Genomic DNA, 18,865 nt, shown 5'->3' on the forward strand with positions numbered 1-18,865 from the left:
GGTGGTCGGAATACTTCCGCCACGGGTGTCCCCACCCCTGTCCCCACGTAACCCCCCATTGGCGTGGCCGTTACAAATATCTCACCCTGATTAATCAGTTATTGTGTGCTGGTGTCTAAGGCCTTGGGGTCGACACCGATTTGTGTATCTCAGAAAAAAAGATACCGAAAAGGAAGGATAGTTAAATAACGAGATAAATTGGATTGTCAATGCTGACTAATGAAACGGTGAAATAAATTTTATTTTAATAAAATGGATAAAGTCGGCCATAAAATTCCCTTTCTAATCTGGGCCGCGGAAGTCTACAGACATCTGGCCAGAGCGCAATATAGCCTGTGTCGTTTGCGCAGTTTACTAAAATACAGGGTGACGTGTTAGTCAGGTGGGCATTTTTTGGGCCTCAATGTCCCCGCAACGCGATTAAAAACTGAAGTGAGTGACCAGTCCTTACAAGCACACGGGAGAAATGGCAACTACATGTTAAGCATTTTTCTTTTGTAGATGGCGCATTAGTCAATGCGTTTTCACGTAGCGAATTGTTTGGGAAACTATGTCCGATTCCATTTGGGGTGCCTTTCCAGTTCATAACCGTTGACTCTGAAGTCTCCCAGTCCGCCCTAGCCAAGACTGTCAGGGAAAATATTAAAAACACGATTATCCGTTGCATCCCTAGTAATGTCCAACAACTCACCCTAAAGTTTAATTTTGTTCCTCGAATTTTGTGCTGATCACCTTAGAAATTTAGGTAAATGATGATGCACAATATATGTAAATTAAATTTCATAGTTAAATATAGTTATTAACGCTATCCATTTGTAGTAAAAGTACCTTACCTATTGCCACCCAAACTGCTTCAACGCGGGACATTTCCATGTATGTAGATAGTTTGTTCTTAGCTGCCATACAAGCATCATTTAACACAGAGTCAGTGTGTGTTTCTTCAAGTTTAGGCTAGGTGCCCACTGGCTCTCCGTTTCGTATCCGTCCTGCCTTCCACAAGGCATTGTTTACGGTACGAAGCAAAGGTTTGTGAAAGGTAAGACGGAGACGTTACGAAGAGCAGTGAGCGCCTGGCCTATAAGTAACCATAAATATGCTGGCATAACAGCTGAAATCGTAGGATATCGACTTGCCGAAAACATTTCCGTGGCTAGGCCGAAATCCTAAACAAATTAAAGTACTTATCTATTGATATAAGGTGGGGTGGCGGAGTGGTTAGCACTTTCGCCTCGCAGCAAGAGGAGCCGGGTTCAATCCCAGCTTGTGGCACTGGGTGAACAACTCCTTCTGCGTAGAGTTTGCAAATTCTCTTCCCACTGGTTTAAGGGGTTTTCCCCCGAGATCTTCGGTTTCCCCTTCCATAAAAACTTGTTGAGGTTAACGGTAATAGTAAGTGTAGGGAGCTGTTGGCTCGAACGCGTGGCATGCAGGGCTTTCCACCACCCTCCTACGCATTGTAACCCGGCCACCTGAATTAATGGCTTCAAAAGTCGCTCGATTACTTAGGCCTAAGGTGGTGCCTTGGGTATTAGCCTAGCTGATTATTATTGATTATTATTATTATATAAGGCTTAAATAGAATGTAGATTAAAAATTCATTTGCTAAACATAATTAACCGTTACCTTAAAAGTGTAAGAACCTTTTCGAGGTTTTTCCATTCGGTGATATTTCATCTGAATTTCCTCAATTCCGCATCAATTTAGTTATTGCTTCTATCTAGGAGCAACAAACACAAGGAGAACGCAGCTAGCCCTTAAACACGCTAACGAACGGTTGTGTACGAATTTCATTGGACGAGCGTCACGAGCCTTTACGCTGAACGTTTTACGGGCGGGGGGAAGACAATTTCCGACAGGTTGACTAAACATGCGACACCTTTTGTTTTTTTATCTCTCGGCATTTTTTCGGACGCAGCCGATTTAACAAGGCTATGCTTATAATATTGTTTTTGCCGCCGCTCTCGTTAAAACGTTGGCACGCCCCTGCATAGGTCATTAGGGTTACGCCGAGGTATGACGTCAAAGTATCATCCTCGTCTGCTTTTTCGTTTCACAGCGCATGTGTCAGATATTATTGAATAGTGCCCATTGTTGTTAAGAACATTGTGATTGAGTTATTGTATAGAGTGAATAAGAAAGCACTCATTTTGGACTTGGGTTAAATTTACCGTTAGGTTGTTAGTGCGTGCTTTTAATTTTATTTGCAGGGTTATTAAAATATTTTAATTTTCTTTGTAGTAAAATTATTCTTCGGTTTTTAATACTTAGGGCGTTAATTATGTGAAAATACAGGGTGAGTGAGCTATTGTTCTTAATATACAAGGTGGTTGAGAAAACTCCTATTTTCAATACCTACATTAGGTTAAATTTTAATGTACAAGCGGTTTTAAATTTTGTTACGTAAATTTAACATGCATACATCAGGGGCTTGTGTGTACCGAAATGACCGTGACATTTGGTTTTGAACCCGAAACTAATTGAATTCAGCGTTCATCGACTGACAGAAGGTGAGCAGATTTTTGTAAATATTTGTATACATCATCACTGTTTCTTGTTGCAATTTCACAGACAACCGTTTTCGTCTCAAAATCTCTTCTTTAGGAAATGTATGGAAGTTGACATTTACAGGTTCATCCTCCGCACTTTTCTTCCATTTCTTAGATTTCTTACCAAAGGTTGAATTTTCACTTGTTTGGTTATAGGCAATAGACAATTATTGAAGTTAGTTAACATTAAGCCTTTGTTGAAATATTTTAGTAGAATATTTAAGCTTCAAAATAATAATTATGGCATAATTTCTGGTTTAGATAAAACTATAAGGTTAGAACGTTATAGAGTAAAATAATAAATAGATAAATTAACATATTAAAAAACGAAATCAAAATCAAATTACCTTTCTTTACGATTGCTAGCATCCAAGCTTTCGAAGGAAAAAATTACCAACGTATGTAACCCTTCAGGTTCATTTTCCCCCGCATACTTACATTTTTTTTTTCCGTGTTTTATTTACTTTTGCTGTTACATTTTCCCCGCACTCTTAACCCTCTATATTGACAGTTATTGTTAAGTATTCGTAAAAAACCCATATATCAAATATCTTAGAATTCCACGCTCTATTTAATGAAAACTAATCACAATGCTAAATATAATTAAAATTAATGATAAACTAAAAACTTAAATAACTTTTTAACGCTGCATACAAATTAAATATAGTTTATAAATCTTATAGAACTCAATGAACCCCTACTATAAAATATAAAATTAAGAGAATTAATTAAACAGGGTACTTAATATAAATTATAAACTAAATCCCTGCCTTCGGCAATACATAAATGAGAGCCCTCAAATTATGGAGATAATTGTCGTCTTTTCCCTCGTTTTAATACCATGGTACAGTACTTTCCCAGCCGACCTCATCCAAGTTTTTCTCAGAGATTTTCCGAACTAAACCAGTAATGTCCCCTCAACTCACAGCGATCCCATGGAACCAGTGTCATGTTAGCGGGCCACTAGCCCACTACCAGATAACCCGGATCCAACAAAAAGCGCACGTTTTCCAAGGCCAGGTCATAGGTCGAAAGTGTGCCTGGACATTTTCGCTTGACAACAAAATAAAGATAACCTCGTGATTTCCTGGCACCTTCTCCCCCACAAACCCTGAGACCCCCGCAATCACGCGGAACCAACCCCAAGGGACCTTTCGTGGGTCAGACAACGTCATACATCCCATGACAGGACACGAGTCTTGGGTGCACCAATGACCCAAATAAAATGGGAGGTCACCAATTACTTTTCATTTTCAACTCCGCCCTAAAATCCCCGGAACAAAACCAAGAGACAGAGCCCCAAAAAGACAGAATTCTGATTCTGGAAAGAAATGAGGAGAACTGAGGAGAACTGGACAGAATTCTGATTCTGGAAAGAAATGAGGAGAACTGAGGAGAACTGGACAGAATTCTGATTCTGGAAAGAAATGAGGAGAACTGGACCGAATTCTGATTCTGCCTCTCGGGCAAGAGAAGAACCATGTCGAAATAAATATAAAATAATGTGCGATGAAGTCGCGCTTAGATATTAAATAACCCTCAATGCAACCCTCAATGCAACCCTCATGATCGGAACAACCCTCACTGATTGCCTCAATGACCCACAGCCAGGACATTCCGTACGGAAGAGCATAATCCAAGCTGTAATAAGTCTGGAAAGCGTAATGCCCTCAACACCCTCGAATCACCTGTTGATCACCCAATATCTAGCCATTCCGATAGAAGAAAGCCAGATGACCGAGACCGATTCCCTAGCCTAACCGGACATTTCAGACCGAAACCCGAAGTACCTACGCCCCCGTCAGCTTGTGAAGTAAAAGAATATAGGAAGAAACCCGCAATCCGGCCACCAAACCGTAGACGAGTAAATAAAGAGAAATAAAGAAAGTGTGAATCAAGAAAACGCATAAACAAGCAGCCCCCTAAGACGTGCCGTTCTGTGAAGTGCGTGTATCGGGCATCTTACGTAAACCGAGGAACGAGAAAACCCGTAAACGAAGAGACGACAACGTAGCGGAGGACACCGAAATAAAATGATGAGTACAATTTCCATCATAATCGCCTCCCCCCCCCCCCCCCCCCATTGTAGAGTACCCAGGGTCGAAATACGAAGTAGCCAGCAGTGAAAGTAGAGAAAAAATCTTAGAAAGAAAGCTTAATCCCCCTCTATTGTTCGAGAAAGGGGTTACAAGCAGGTCCCCTCGAGATTGAGAGTTCATTCTGCTTCTGGTATTTATATAGTTCAGATTACCTTTTCCGTTCGCGTTGTGCTCTCGCTGATGCCATTTTTTGAGTTAATTATTGTCATTGTTTAATTGTAGAATCTTTAATTGTAGTGTTTATTGAGCCTAAGATGCCTGAGTATAAAAGTATTGGCACCGATCCCATGGAAAACCGTAAGATAATTAATAAATTGAAGGTCAAAGAGTGTCTATTTTCGTGTTTTAATTCCCCCTCTTATGTTGAAAAACCTAAAAGAACCATAGTGGAGATGGCCTAACCATCACTATTGTCAAGTCAAAATTATCCCCTCAATCCCCCCGAATTTTGTTAACCATTGTATTTTAGTGTAACCCCCTCTCTCAGATTTAATTAACGCTACGAAAGGCCACTACTCGCATTTGGTCACCATCTTCCCCTGCCTTGGTGAATTAATATCTTTGAGCAAGGGCTAGGAATATTTCTGTCCATCATACGACGATTTTCCTGAAAAGGTTGCACGTTCCGAACATTGCAAAACGTGGTTCAATACCTTGCAAAATCGCCCGCGAAATAGAACTTTTTAAAGTTTAAACTATCAAGGCTGAGTATGAATTGATTCGGAGCGCGCCAAGTGGTGAAACCTTGCGAACTAAAATGTCGTAAAAATAATCGCGGAAAAATAGGCCGCACGGGCCTTGATAATAACGTAGGCAACGAAATATCTTTGGTAGACGTAAATCACGATCCCTCATGGAGCACGTGGCGCCATCTAAGTACGATGACTGTTACATATCGGACATAAAAGCTTGAAAAAAGATCTTTTAACCATGGATTAAAAAAATAAAGGATGTTCCACGGGCTAGCTTCCTAAGGCAAAGTCCTCGTTATCTAGGTGTTATTTTTGGTTTTTCTTCTATCCAGGGGCACCGGATATGAGTTTGTAGTGCCATCTGTTATTTTTTGGAACTTTTATACCGTGATTTTTAAAATTTGTGTGCTATTTTTTCGATACCATTATTTATTTAAAAGCACGTGGTTTTTCGGACTTGCGCCGCTAGGTGGCGACGTGACAGGGCATTTGTGTTTTTTTTTCACCCGTGGAACATCCTTTAGTGTTTAATCCATGTTTTAACTTTAAATTCAGCTTAAAACACTGAACTCGTTAAATTAAAACGTATATTATTAATTTTTCAATTATTATTGATTATTATTATTAATTGAAGACGTAAGAGATGGTAGAAATGACATCGGCGAATATTGAAGTCGGATAGGGTCGAAGCAACCAAGTCACAAATTGATCACCCTTTTTCCCATCACCAACTTAAAAAAGTCGGATTCTGATAAGCCGTTGCCATTTATTTTACCGTCTATTGAATAATATCTACAAAAAAAATCGTAAAATTATTAAAGCAAGTCTCGGCGCTTTCAGAAAAAGAGAAAAAGAAAAAATACGATAAAAAATACGCTCCTAGCATGTGCTTCCATCTATTAGTATACCCAAGGTTGTTAACTAACAAGATACAGGGCCAATAAGTCAAAATATGTTTTAGCATGGTTTTAGCTAAGACCATTTACCCCTGGACTGCAATGAAGATAGGCGTTGTTGTTAGGCTAGTGTCGCCGCTACCCCAACGCCACCATCGTTATTTAGAGGCAACTCTCGTCCACAAGGGAATTCGGACTGTAAAAACGCGTTCACTTCGCGCTCCTTTCGTTCATAGCGTCGCCCTCCGCTCCCGACATTTAACTCGGTCGCACCGCGAGTCAGGACCAATTTTTGCCCGTTATTTACGGCGTCAAGGCTTAAAACACATGGTAAAGTTTATTGAAATTCCACCTAAAACGTTTTGGGAACTTATTGAAGGTATGTTTAATTATGAATTTTCGAATTTTTTAAGGAAATGTTTTTTAATCATTTTTATTATGGTGTTAGATTAGAGCTCGGCGAAACAGATAAATTAACCGCTAAAGTTTTGATTAACCATAAAAATTACGGTTAACTGTTTATCCATGGATATTATCCACGGCTATATAGCAATTTAATAATTAACGATAATTTTCGTTTGTGGATAAAAATAAATAAAGTGATTATTTCTTATCCAAACGCCGAGCTCTGTGTTAGATACTCGACCACCCGCTAGAAATGAAGAGGAGCCCCGTCCCGAGTTCGAGAAAAACAGCGGAAGAGAGCGCGAATCGTGCGCCTCCTAAAGAAGGGGGATAAAAATAAGGGGGGTTGCTGCATGTTTGTGGATTACTTTCGCGGATTTTCTCCACTTGGTGGTGTTTTGTAGCGGACACTCTGAAATCGGAGTTATATCGTTGGCATTGTAGTCCAGGGGTAAATGGTCTTAGGTTTTAGCAAGGTTTTAGCAAGGTTTTAGCTAAGAATTGGAAATTTTCAGGACACAGAACGTATACGGGTCACTTGACAACGAAATTTTCATAACCTTGAACCCTGTCTTCAAGGTCATTGAAATTTAAGTCGAGAAGCAATAGAGATTCAAAGTGGGTTTCAATTAGAAACGTGTTTCCCCCTCACATTTTAGGACTAAATAGCTTTTAGTCGTAAAATTTCTATAAAATGTACTTATACATCCCACGTTAATAGGCCCTTCAATAAAACATCTTTAAGGAAATGGCCAAGAAGTAATATTTCCGAAAGTCAGGACCGTTGCCTACGTTATTATCCGCCAGGACCTAACAGTTACTGTTTATTTGGTACTTGTTACGGTACGGGGGTATATAAATCCTAAGTGCGTGTTGCAATAATTGAAACTTTTCACCTGTAAAGTGTAAACAGAATGTTGTGTTTTTGCTAAGCTTTAATATGTCAAAAAAAGTTACAGGTATAAACACCTGTTGCATACCGTACAGGTGAAACGTTTTCATTATATTAACAAGCAAGCACCAAATAAACAGTAACTTGTAGGTCCTGGCTCCTAGCGATTTCCTTGAAGATGTTTTATTGAAGGGCCTTTTGACGTACAAATTTTGTATTCTCACATTGTGGTAAGTTCTCATGTATATAAATAAATTTAAAATTTGGGCTACGTTACGATGCAGTACGTCGGTAGATCTAGTTAATTGAATTCCAAACGGTTCACTTTTACCGTGTCTACGAGGAGAGAAGCCAGTAAAAATTTCCTGGGCCCGTGCACGCGTGCAGCCTGGGGGCCAGGCCGCCAGGGTTTGAACATACGAGGTATACTTCACCCGGGTTCTCTCCGAAAAAGAGTTGTTGTACTCACGGCTTTCTTGGGGCCCGGAATTTATATTTTACCAAGGCCCGGGCCCGCTCTAGGCGGCCCTGTCTACGACTATGACAAAAATTTGCACATTTTAGTCGCTGATTACGCTTCCTTAGCTTGAATAATTTTATTAGTATAGGGACTTGGCAGCATGACGTCACGCCGTACCTTTGGTCATGGCCGCGATGCTGGTCGTCTTTTTATGAATCGTGTACTTTAGTAAACGAGTCATTATAGGCTGGTGTCGTTCATGTGTGTGTGTGTGATCGGGTATGATTGGGAACGCGAAAAAACGTAGCCAAGCGGGGGAAATTTATCTTAGTTTGCGTTGTGTAGATCATCAAGAGCGCTACACAACGGCAAATTGACGTGGCAACACAGGTTGAAGTATATTCGTTTCACCACTGCACCAGTGCGCGCATGCGTTTTTCGGCTTCCCGCCTAGGAATGAAGTATAAAAAATATGGCCGAACGACGCCACGTCGAGAAAATACGAGCATTCAGGCAAGACGGGTTTAATTTCTAGTCAAATTTAAAGATAATTCATAAATAATACAAAATCTAGTTTCAAATTGAGTTTGTGCAATAAAATAATTAGCGATTTGACCTGTATGTAATTGTAATTTTGTTATTTCTGGCTATTTCGTTCTCAATTAATCCTCAAGACTTGGATCATGGACTAATTAGTCCATACTTGGATGCTTTTATATATATATATATGCGTATTTTCCTTTTTGAACAATGTACTCAGTGAAGAGGTCGGTGTAATGGTTATGGACGCGTTCATTGAAGCTTCCGGCTGTAAGTTCAAATTTCGCTTCCTCATATACCTTTTATTAAATTTTTTCATTTTAATTTTACTTTCAGTTTGAACATTTTCTCTGCTTTTTATATCAAATAATTTATATTACTTAAATTCTTCGAATTCACTATCTTGACATTTTAATTCATTTTGGGCTCCCAACGCCATCTCGTTACAAAAAAATTACTAAGAATTTTGGAATTTAAAATAGTATTTAATTTCAGTAGTATTTCCAAAAATATTGTTAAAAATATTAAATTACACTCTTTAAAAATTTATTTTTGTTTCCTTGTTTTCCAATTGGAAAAAGCATGGGTGACCAGTCGCGGCTCTAGATTATTCGTAGATGGGCCCATACTTCAGGATATAATAGGAGGTGGGGGAGGAAATCTAATTGAAGTTTATATAAACAGGAATCCATACCTCTACTTGGAATGCTTATCCTGCCGTATTGCGTATGGTAAGATCACTCTGACGGCTTTGGCCCCGCCTACGAGATAAAAAATGCCCTCTGCGCGCGCTCCCCTGTCACGTAGTTATTTGTTAAGTTATCATAGTGACGTCAAAAAACCGTCAGTCACATCGAGACGAAAATCTGCCGCGATAAGCATTCCAAGTAGAGGTATGGATTCCTGTCTCAACATATTCATTCTCGCTGAAGGAAGATGATTCGCTTATAGAAGATTCTGCTAAACTTCTCACTGCTTACACTTGGGGGGTAGTATACCGTAGTGCCCAAATTTGACTGAACGTGAAATAGGGATTTGCAATTGAATTTATGTCCTCGCAATTTTTCAAAACACTATATTCACTTTAGCTAAATCTCTTTTCGAATCGAACACCATGTAAAATATTAATAATATTTTGTAAATGTTTAGTACATTTTTCTCTTTCCATTCCCATATTTGAAGTTGTTCATTTTAGCGTTTCTTTCCCCTTTGTATTTTGAAACATTTGCGTTAATCCCCTTTTGTGTGTCAAGGAAAGATTTTTCCCGCTCCTGGGTCTTGTGTCCCTCCATTCCCCTTGCCCCCGCACATTCCCGGGGTTTTTTTCCGAAACCCGTTCGTTGCAAAGAGAGGGCCCAATATTCGGACCCAGGCAGCAAAATTTCCATGATATAGAAGGGGTTTGGCCCATCTCGTCCTTTTGTGTTACGCGCGTTTTTTTTTCTCTTGAGAGAGAGAGGAGCGTTAGTTACTGTAGAAGTTAGAACGAGAGTATGAAAGAAAACAGTTTTTATTCCCGGACCTGATGGTCAAGCAACAGTTTTTGTGATCGCGCGTAAACGCGAAAGAATATCTGAAAAACTACTGCCCTTAACGCGATTTTTTTGTAGTAGTATTTTAAGTCCGAAAATAAAGTCCTTTGCTGTTATTGTTTTAAATCCGTGTTAATTTCTATTCAGTTTATTACAGTTCGGAATTAGTTAGTTGTACTTTTTAACTTTAGTATAATTCCCCGAACCCACGATTATTTTTTCAGTCGGTAGTCGGCGGGTTCTGTCTCCTTATTTGTGCTCTCCCACACACCATTCCAAAAATTAAAGAATTACGTTCCATAATTTCGTATCGGTTTTGTTTATGCCATAAACAACAAGTTGGCAAGCCAAAATATACCTTTCCTCGGAAGAATGGTCCCTAGTGGTATTAATTTCTCGACACGACCCCCAAAGATATCTCCGCAATTCAGAGTTATTTACGAAAAACGTATTCTCGGTTCAAACCCTGCCCGGTATAAAATTTTAATTTTAATTTAAATAATTGAGACGAAACAATCGAGTTTAATTTATTCAGAATATTATAAATTAAGTAGTTACAACAGCGAGTTAGACTTACTAAAACAACGAACAATTGAATTTAACCCTTTTTACAGTACATGTTTATCAGTTGAATATAATACTAAGCAAATTTTAATGAAAGAAATATCTACAGATGGTAATTGTATTTTTCTCGCTTACGAAATACTTGCCGCATCTTTAACGCTCATTTTATTTCAACACTCTTAGACTTCCAGTTGACGTTGTGACACATACCGCATGAAAAAGACCGATGCCGTCCAATTTCCAATATCATATAATGACTCGCACACCCAGGAAATCATTGACTGCGTTAGAAATCGTAGATATCCAAATATCCACACCAAATATATTTACAAGAAGCAAAAACCTTATCATCAACAAAGCACAGAGAGCCACTTGACTAACCGCCAGCTCTTAAAGCAATAAACGTTAAATTATCGTCTTTGAATTAACACAACTATATATAGGTCGTTAATAAAACCCGTAAATAAATAACAAAAAACTAACAAAGTGGACCACCCACAGGGTCTACCCTTTAACCCTCTTATCTCGGCTGACTGCGCTAAAACAAGATTTAACCTTTAAAATTTCATTCGTAAAAAAACCAGATTAGGCCTTCATAAATTCATTAATAAAAAAAGACTTTATTACCTATTATGCTTACGATGCGTGTCTTAATTTCAGTGAACCTAAGCAGCTATCGGCGGTTCTGTGGTAGAGCGCTCGACTGCCAAGCCGAATGGTCTGGGTTCGAAACCTGGGTGGCGCATTTGTTTTTAATCAATAGAGAAACGCTAAATTAGAATTTCTTCGATGCAATAATTGCAATTTCAATTCTATTTCAATTAAACCAAAATTTCGTACTCTATTAAATACGCTTCCGATAAAGCTGAAGATCTAATTTTCAATAAGGCGTAACAAGTGTCGGTGGTTCTGTGGTAGAACGTACGCCTGTCAAGCAGGAGGTCTCGGGTTCAAATCCCGCCCGATGCGATCGCAAATTGATACTAAGACGAATACCGTGTACAACTGGTGGAAACCCTGCCATTGGACGTTGAGAGGTAGCATTACACTCAGCACTCGGTCCGTCCCAAAGTCATTAAGAAGAAGTTGGAGAGAAAACGCCCATATAAACACAACAGACTCAACATGCACAACCATCAGAACACAAACACATCAAATTCATCACTCACAACCTACGCATAAACATTACAAAAACGTAATACACCAAACCGTCACGACGGTTAGCGAAAAAACACCATCCAAACCAAACCGCAAATGAATCCGTTAACGCTCAACGTCACACGGTGGTTTTGCCAACCCTTCGAGAAACTGCGTACGCAGAGATCTCGAGAAACTGCGTACGCAGTGATTACACTTTGCACCGAAAATGCGAACGCAGGCCTGACAGACAGACCCACAGACAGACACGGTGGTTGTATAACCCCTCCTAGGGGACTTTGTCCCCTCGGAGAGGTGAAAAGTTTCCTCCAAGTGACATTACCTTTAAAAGGCTTTGAACTTCGTTTAATACCTACTGAGGATTGAGGACACGCAGCCATGTTTATCAGGCGACGTTGATGGCGATCAATTCCTATGAAAATTTCCTAGCTTCGACCCTGTTTATGGGTACTTTGAAATAACAGCGGCTTCGACGGTCCGATCGCGCTTTTGAATTTATTTTTAGAAGGATAACAATAGGAATTTCATCCACCCAAAAGTAATTTTAAGGGACACGGAATCATTTAAAGAATTCGGTCCGAATATGTGAGTTCGAAAAAGATGGTTTACTTTCTGTCGCATGGTTAAAATATTTGAGCGCGCGCTAATTTTCATTTCAAACGCTCGCGATATCAAGCGATCCACAATCTACTAAAAAGAGCGCGCCAAATTAATTCACTTTTTATACATGTATTTTTCGGCATTATATTTAAGAATCCCATATTTCAGCTAGCTTCTCCATTCCGTACCTCGTGATAGGAAATACAACCAATCAAATTTTGGAATTTTCAAGCTCAATTTCATCAAACGCGCTCCTAGAGGCAAAAACGTGAAATTCCTTGATCCACCGTAGAACGTTCTACTTTATAATCCCTTTAATATCTCAATTGAAAGCCACAAAAGCCTATAATTCTTGATGGAACACCGATATCTAATTAGCTGTCAACGCTTTGAAACTGCGGCACACTTTAACGATTGAGATTGGCTTTTCTGACTAAGACGGATTTATCTTCAAAAGTTGTTTATCTTTGAAAGATTTGCACTTTATAGACGAGTAAAGAAATTGTTGGCCAGTTTTTCTTTAATTTTCACGGGGAAGGTATTTTGAAACAGAGGGAAGAAAATGGGGGTTATCCAGTAATATTTGTGATGGTAGCGGCATCTTACGGCTGATTTTTACAACTATAAACCTATTTTCATTGGTCTATGAACGTCGGCTGCTTATGTTGTTATTTTTGGATTACAATATACATGAAGGATCTCTTATCGTTTTACTATTATTAAATATAATTAGTTTAAATTAGCTTTGCTAAATGAGTTTCCAGGGTGGTTCCAAGTGTTGCCTTAAAGGTTGTAAAAGCTTTCCTTTTGGTAAACTGAAATCTTCATTTAAAATCACTTTCAAAGCAAACCTACATTGAAAGATGCATTAAGCCTTGTCCGAAAAATATTTTTAAATTGAGATTTTAATATTATCATACCATGTTTTTTTTAGTTGTTAAGTTCATCTCCAGAAACTACGTTTTTCTTTTTTCGAAACCTTTTTAATCATTAACACTCAATATTTAAATAAATTAGTTTAAGATGTGGAACACTGAACCGCCACTTCGCCGGAACATTTTGTAAAAGTGTAGAAGTAGTATAATTTACGTTCTGCGCAGAATCCCGTAATAGCCAATCAGGTTCTCCTTTCCTACCCACAATTCCCTCGGAAGTTCGTTAAAAATATTTCAAAAGGAAAGCGGTTTTATTTACTCGTCTATTCATAGGTTTGAGCCCTCGAAACATAAATGTGACGACCCAAGGATTAATCCACTTCAAAAATCACCTTCGTAGTACCTCAAAGGCGGACTTGGCTATCTTTATCTTTCCTTCGCGATTCATTAGAATTGTTGCTTAAACACTATTTGAAAGGCGACTCTAAGATGCAGTGGCGTAGCTAGGGGGGCTTGTGCAGCCCGCACCGGCTGAAACCCGTTTTGGGGCCGTTTTGGGGGTGACACCCGATCGTGAAAAAAATAAAACACTAGATAAATTCGAAAATCTTTTTTACACGTTTTGACTAGTAAGTAGCACACCATGATATCCGCCCCGGCTGCCACCCATGCTAGCTACGCCTCTGCTAAGATGGGATAGGCCTGTTTCAATACATTTGGCGTAGTTGTGAATAACTGATGTATAAGCTTCGAGCTGATTAAAAATAGCGACATCTACTTTAAAACCGGACAGCTAAATGTATGAGGAAATAGTGGACTACTTTTGGATATATATATATATTTTTGTGTGGGCACGGCCCATTGGGCCACCCCTAGAACCGTGGGTGACATATTATACAGGGTCTTTTTTTTTTGCTCGGAAAAGTGTTTTTTTTTCAAAAACTATTTATAGTACCGATTTCAAATTTGGAAGGTCAATTCTCTATACCGGGGGACATCAGTTTGAGAAATTTGAGCGTTTTCGGTAATGTTTTTCACCAATTTTGAAAAATTATTTTTCGACCACTAGGTGCGAGATAAAAAATTTCTATTATAAAGTTGTAGGCCGTCATCGAAAACCCTTAAAAATTGTTCACTCGACGAAAAACAACTTATTTATCAGTGAAAATTCGAGCTTGAAAAATTTACAAGTTGGTGAAGCCAAATTACGATTGTTTGAAACGATAATTGAAAAGGGAACAAGTCTAATACAAACGTAGTAGAGTTTTCACACTTGAAAAAATGTACACGTTTGGTTTTTAAATGCAGATATTTTATTCACATAAATTTTTACAAAACATTTTCAATAATATCACCATTGGCTGCAACACAGGTTTGTGCGCGGACAATTAAGTTCTCAAACGCTTTCTCTACCATTTCTGGTGTGACGTCTCGGCAAGCACTGATTATTCGTCTAATGAGTTCCTCCCTAGTTTCAATGGGCGTGGCGTACACCTTTGCTTTAACGAATCCCCAGAGAAAATAATCCAGCGGTGTTAGGTCAGGTGACCTTGCTGGCCAATGCACTGGACCATTTCTCCCTATCCACCTTTCAGGAAACTCGTTGTTGAGGTGCTCAGTTACTTGCCGGGAAAAATGCGGAGGGGCGCCATCTTGCTGAAACCACAACTGACGTCTTTCAGCCAATGGAAGGTCGTCGATTGCGTCACTCAGTTCGTTCTGTAGAAAATGTAAATACCTTTGGCCGTTGAGGTTCGTCGGCAGGAAAAAGGGACCAATCAAACGGTTTCCAACAAGTCCAACCCAAACATTGACCCGTTCAAATTGAACCTGGTGATGATATTCAAAACCCCAATGTGGGTTGATGTCAGACCAAAGATGGCTGTTTTGATGATTAAAGGGTCAATCTCTAGAAAATGACAAAACATGGCGCAAAAATTGTCTATCTTCTTGGACAGCATTTAGTAACCAGTTGCTAAATTCATAACGTCTTTGATGGTCTCCGTCAATTAGTCCTTGGTGGAGCGTAGCTCTGTATGGGTGATAGCGATTCTTATGAAGAATTTTCCACACACGATTTGCAGAACAACCCAAATCAGCAGCGGCGTTAGCGCAACTGTGACGAGGATATGCCACAAAGTACGCGAGTACATTGTTCTCGAAGTCTAAATCCGGTTGACCCAATCCGCGAAACCTAGGTTGCAAGTTACCAAATTGATTGAAATCGTGAATTGCTCGTCTTACTGTATTTACAGATGGTGCTCCATTTGGATGTCTTTCTGCGAAGATTTCAGTCACTCTTCTAAGGTTTTGCGCTGCTTCTCCATAGTAAATGGCAACTATCTCGGTACGCTCAGCTACTGAATAACGAGGCATAGTTCGAAATATTATCAAACACTGATAATAATCTCCCAAAGTTTTCCTTTAAATACCCAATGCATGTTTAGGATTGACCTATAGCCTCGTGTTTTTTAAATCCGGTCGTTTTTTTAACCAAAGTTTCAACTGGATTAGGTAATTCGGTTTCAATTATCGTTTCAAACAATCGTAATTTGGCTTCACCAACTTGTAAATTTTTCAAGCTCGAATTTTCACTGATAAATAAATTGTTTTTCGTCGAGTGAACAATTTTTAAGGGTTTTCGATGACGGCCTACAACTTTATAATAGAAATTTTTTATCTCGCACCTAGTGGTCGAAAAATAATTTTTCAAAATTGGTGAAAAACATTACCGAAAACGCTCAAATTTCTCAAACTGATGTCCCCCGGTATAGAGAATTGACCTTCCAAATTTGAAATCGGTACTATAAATAGTTTTTGAAAAAAAAACACTTTTCCGAGCAAAAAAAAAGACCCTGTATACGTCATGCTGCCAAATCCCTATAGTTGATTTTATAAAATAAAAAGTGGTCTTGCCCAACTTGTTAAAATTTGGCTCTTACGTCACACGACCCAGCTTTATTAGTATATTAATCGTACGGGCGATTTGTACGCGGGCTAGAAAAAGCTATATTCCTCTGGCGACTGTAGCGCGCGCTCGTAGACTTGTAAAAGTAAGACTGTGACGTAAGAGCTACATTTAAACAAGAAGACCACGTAACTTTATAAAAAGAACTATGGTAGGAACAAAATGTCGAAAAAATTATACATCGTATATTAGTTTTTTTGTACGCGTTTTGGTGCACGTACTTAATTTCGCCTTTGTGTATTTTTTATAAAGATTATTGTTACACGATCTACGAGTCTACTTAATACCGCGTAACGTCTTATCAATTTTCTCAGTCACTTGAAAAGACTAAATAATCTTATCAGTGAGAAAATCTTCGGTCGTTTCTGTTTAGCGGTGTTACTTCATTCAACGTCCGTGTAGAAATATTTTAACACTGATAATTTGCAGCCCTCAATAGCCTCAGACAGAAATCCAAGCTGACTCGTGCAGGATGTCTCGCACTCAACCATTACATTAATTAGTGAATGCGTGAATATTTTACAATTAAAACAACAGTGTGGTTGTTAGGCCAAGATGAAATACAGTAAATACATAGATTGGAGGATTTCTGGCCTCGTCTTCGTCTTCGGATTCGGTTCGTGGGTCGGGATGTCCGGACTGTGGCTGGAAATTCCCCTGCTGGTCTACAGTCTACCCGAAGGCCCCAGTTTGGCGTCCAATTTGTCAGTAGCGTTGCAAGTATGCTCATTTTCGTCATTATTATTAATTTTCTCAGAAGTATATAATATATCTCTTACGATAAAACCTTTTAAAGGTTAGAGGGAATATTGAGTATCGGCATGAAGGGCTTGCCACCACCATCCTACGCTGTATAGCTGGCCATCTGAATCAATGACATTAAAAGTCGCTAGATGACTTGGGCCGAAAGTGAGGCCTTGGTAGTCGACGTAATACGTGCGGTCAATTCGGTGCCGTGATTCGTTGTACAAATCTGTGGTTTGGCGGGAAATTCGTGTCCAAGGGATACCGCGTCGAGCTTAGATGGATATTTCTTAAGTAAGATAAATGTTATAAACTTCTGATTTTTAATTATGGTCTCTGTTAGATTGCTTCCGAAAGTCAGTGGGTGAAAATTCCCTTCCCCTTATATTGCAAAGACAACTAGCATTATTTAGTTGACTTCTCTCGAGTGTTCGAAATTTTTTTCGTGTGTTCCAATAGGCGATATAATAAAGTAACGTGGTCTTCTTGTTTTGATGGGAAAGGCCACCTTCGACTACGCTTCCATTAGCTTTCCCACCAAAGAGCCTATGAATTCATCCGTAGGCTTTAGCTGTATTATTTCGTTATCCCATTTTAACAAGTTGAGCAAGCATATCTGACTTTATAATATCGCCTATTCTGCTCGAAAATAAAGCGCTCGAATTTTCGAAACATATTCACGACCGAATCGATTCTAGATGTCGCTGCATAAGTGCGTATTGCGTAATAATGTAGACTTGTATGAGTACTCGGTGGTATTTGACATGGCTAGAAAAAAATATGTTCGATGGTACAGTCTGTTACAAAAGTCTTCGACAAAGGGAGTTTTTGCATTTATCTTAAATTTTCTCGAAACGTCTAAACGATAGAAAAATTAAACCACAAGCAATTTTTCATACTTTTTTATTTCCTTTCACGTGGAGTTGTCGTATTTTGCAAAGCGATAATAGTTACGGCGGAAACGCCAGATGTCGTTTTTGACAACTTTTTAAATAATGCAGTTACGCCCCTGAAACCGGCATTTTCGGATTCAGGGTGGTCGATTCATATTTAGAAAGGGTCACTGTCATTGCTCTACCACCCACGGTTGAGGAGCTATAGCCGGTTGCAATTTTCGATTCCATTTGGGAAAAACTGAAAGACGCCAAATATCACCTGTGGCATTCCTTCGATAATGCAGAACGTTTCAACAACAATTAATATTGTATAGGATAAGAGAAAAGAATGGAAACAATGAAAGTATAAAATAGGTGAAGAAAACTGTAATCACTGGTGTAGCAAAAGGTTTCCGCCTTTTAACCCCTCAACCGATTCTTCCTAATTCGTTTTTACCACAAGTAAATCAGATTAGTATGACACTTGCCATTGTTTCAATGTTAAGCCTTTTAGTCACTGTGTCTATCAAAATATTGTAAAAAAGCCATTCACTCGAGGAAAGGATGCTAAACCAGTAATTACAGTTTTCAACGCCTATTTTCTACTTTTATTGCTTCCATTCTCGTCTCTTTTCCTATACAATATTAATTGTTGTTGAAACGTTCTGCATTATCGATGGAATGCCACAGGTGATATTTGGCGTCTTTTAGTTTTTCCCAAATGGAATCGAAAATTGCAACCGGCTATAGCTTCTCAACCGTGGGTGGTAGAGCAATGGCAGTGACCCTTTCTAAATATGAATCGACCACCCTGAATCCAAAAATGCCAGTTTCAGGGGCGTAACTACATTATTTAAAAAGTTGTCAAAAACGACATCTGGCGTTTCCGCCGTAACTATTATCGCTTTGCAAAATACGACAACTCCACGTGAAAGGAAATAAAAAAGTATTAAAAATTGCTTGTGGTTTCATTTTTCTATCGTTTACACGTTTCGAGAAAATTTAAGATAAATGCAAAA

The 18,865-nt window shown here is 39.0% G+C and overlaps 1 protein-coding gene across 2 annotated transcripts in view; it reads left to right on the forward strand.

Moving 5' to 3' along the window:
* Nucleotides 1–16,542: 16,542 nt before the first annotated feature.
* Nucleotides 16,543–18,865, forward strand: part of LOC149926093 (solute carrier family 52, riboflavin transporter, member 3-A-like) — a 38,859-nt gene continuing 36,536 nt past the window's right edge. The window contains exon 1 of one of the 2 annotated variants that reach the window (XM_090160255.1): nucleotides 16,543–16,947. In XM_090160255.1, the coding sequence (XP_090016381.1) occupies nucleotides 16,783–16,947 (165 nt within the window). In that variant the 5' untranslated portion in view covers nucleotides 16,543–16,782. The remainder of the gene's footprint in view (nucleotides 16,948–18,865) is intronic. The other variant, XM_090160254.1, reaches the window with a different exon arrangement.

Source organism: Leiobunum rupestre, chromosome 10 (assembly GCF_980474605.1).
Source record: "Leiobunum rupestre chromosome 10, qqLeiRupe1.1.hap1, whole genome shotgun sequence".
Classification (NCBI taxonomy): domain Eukaryota; kingdom Metazoa; phylum Arthropoda; class Arachnida; order Opiliones; family Sclerosomatidae; genus Leiobunum; species Leiobunum rupestre.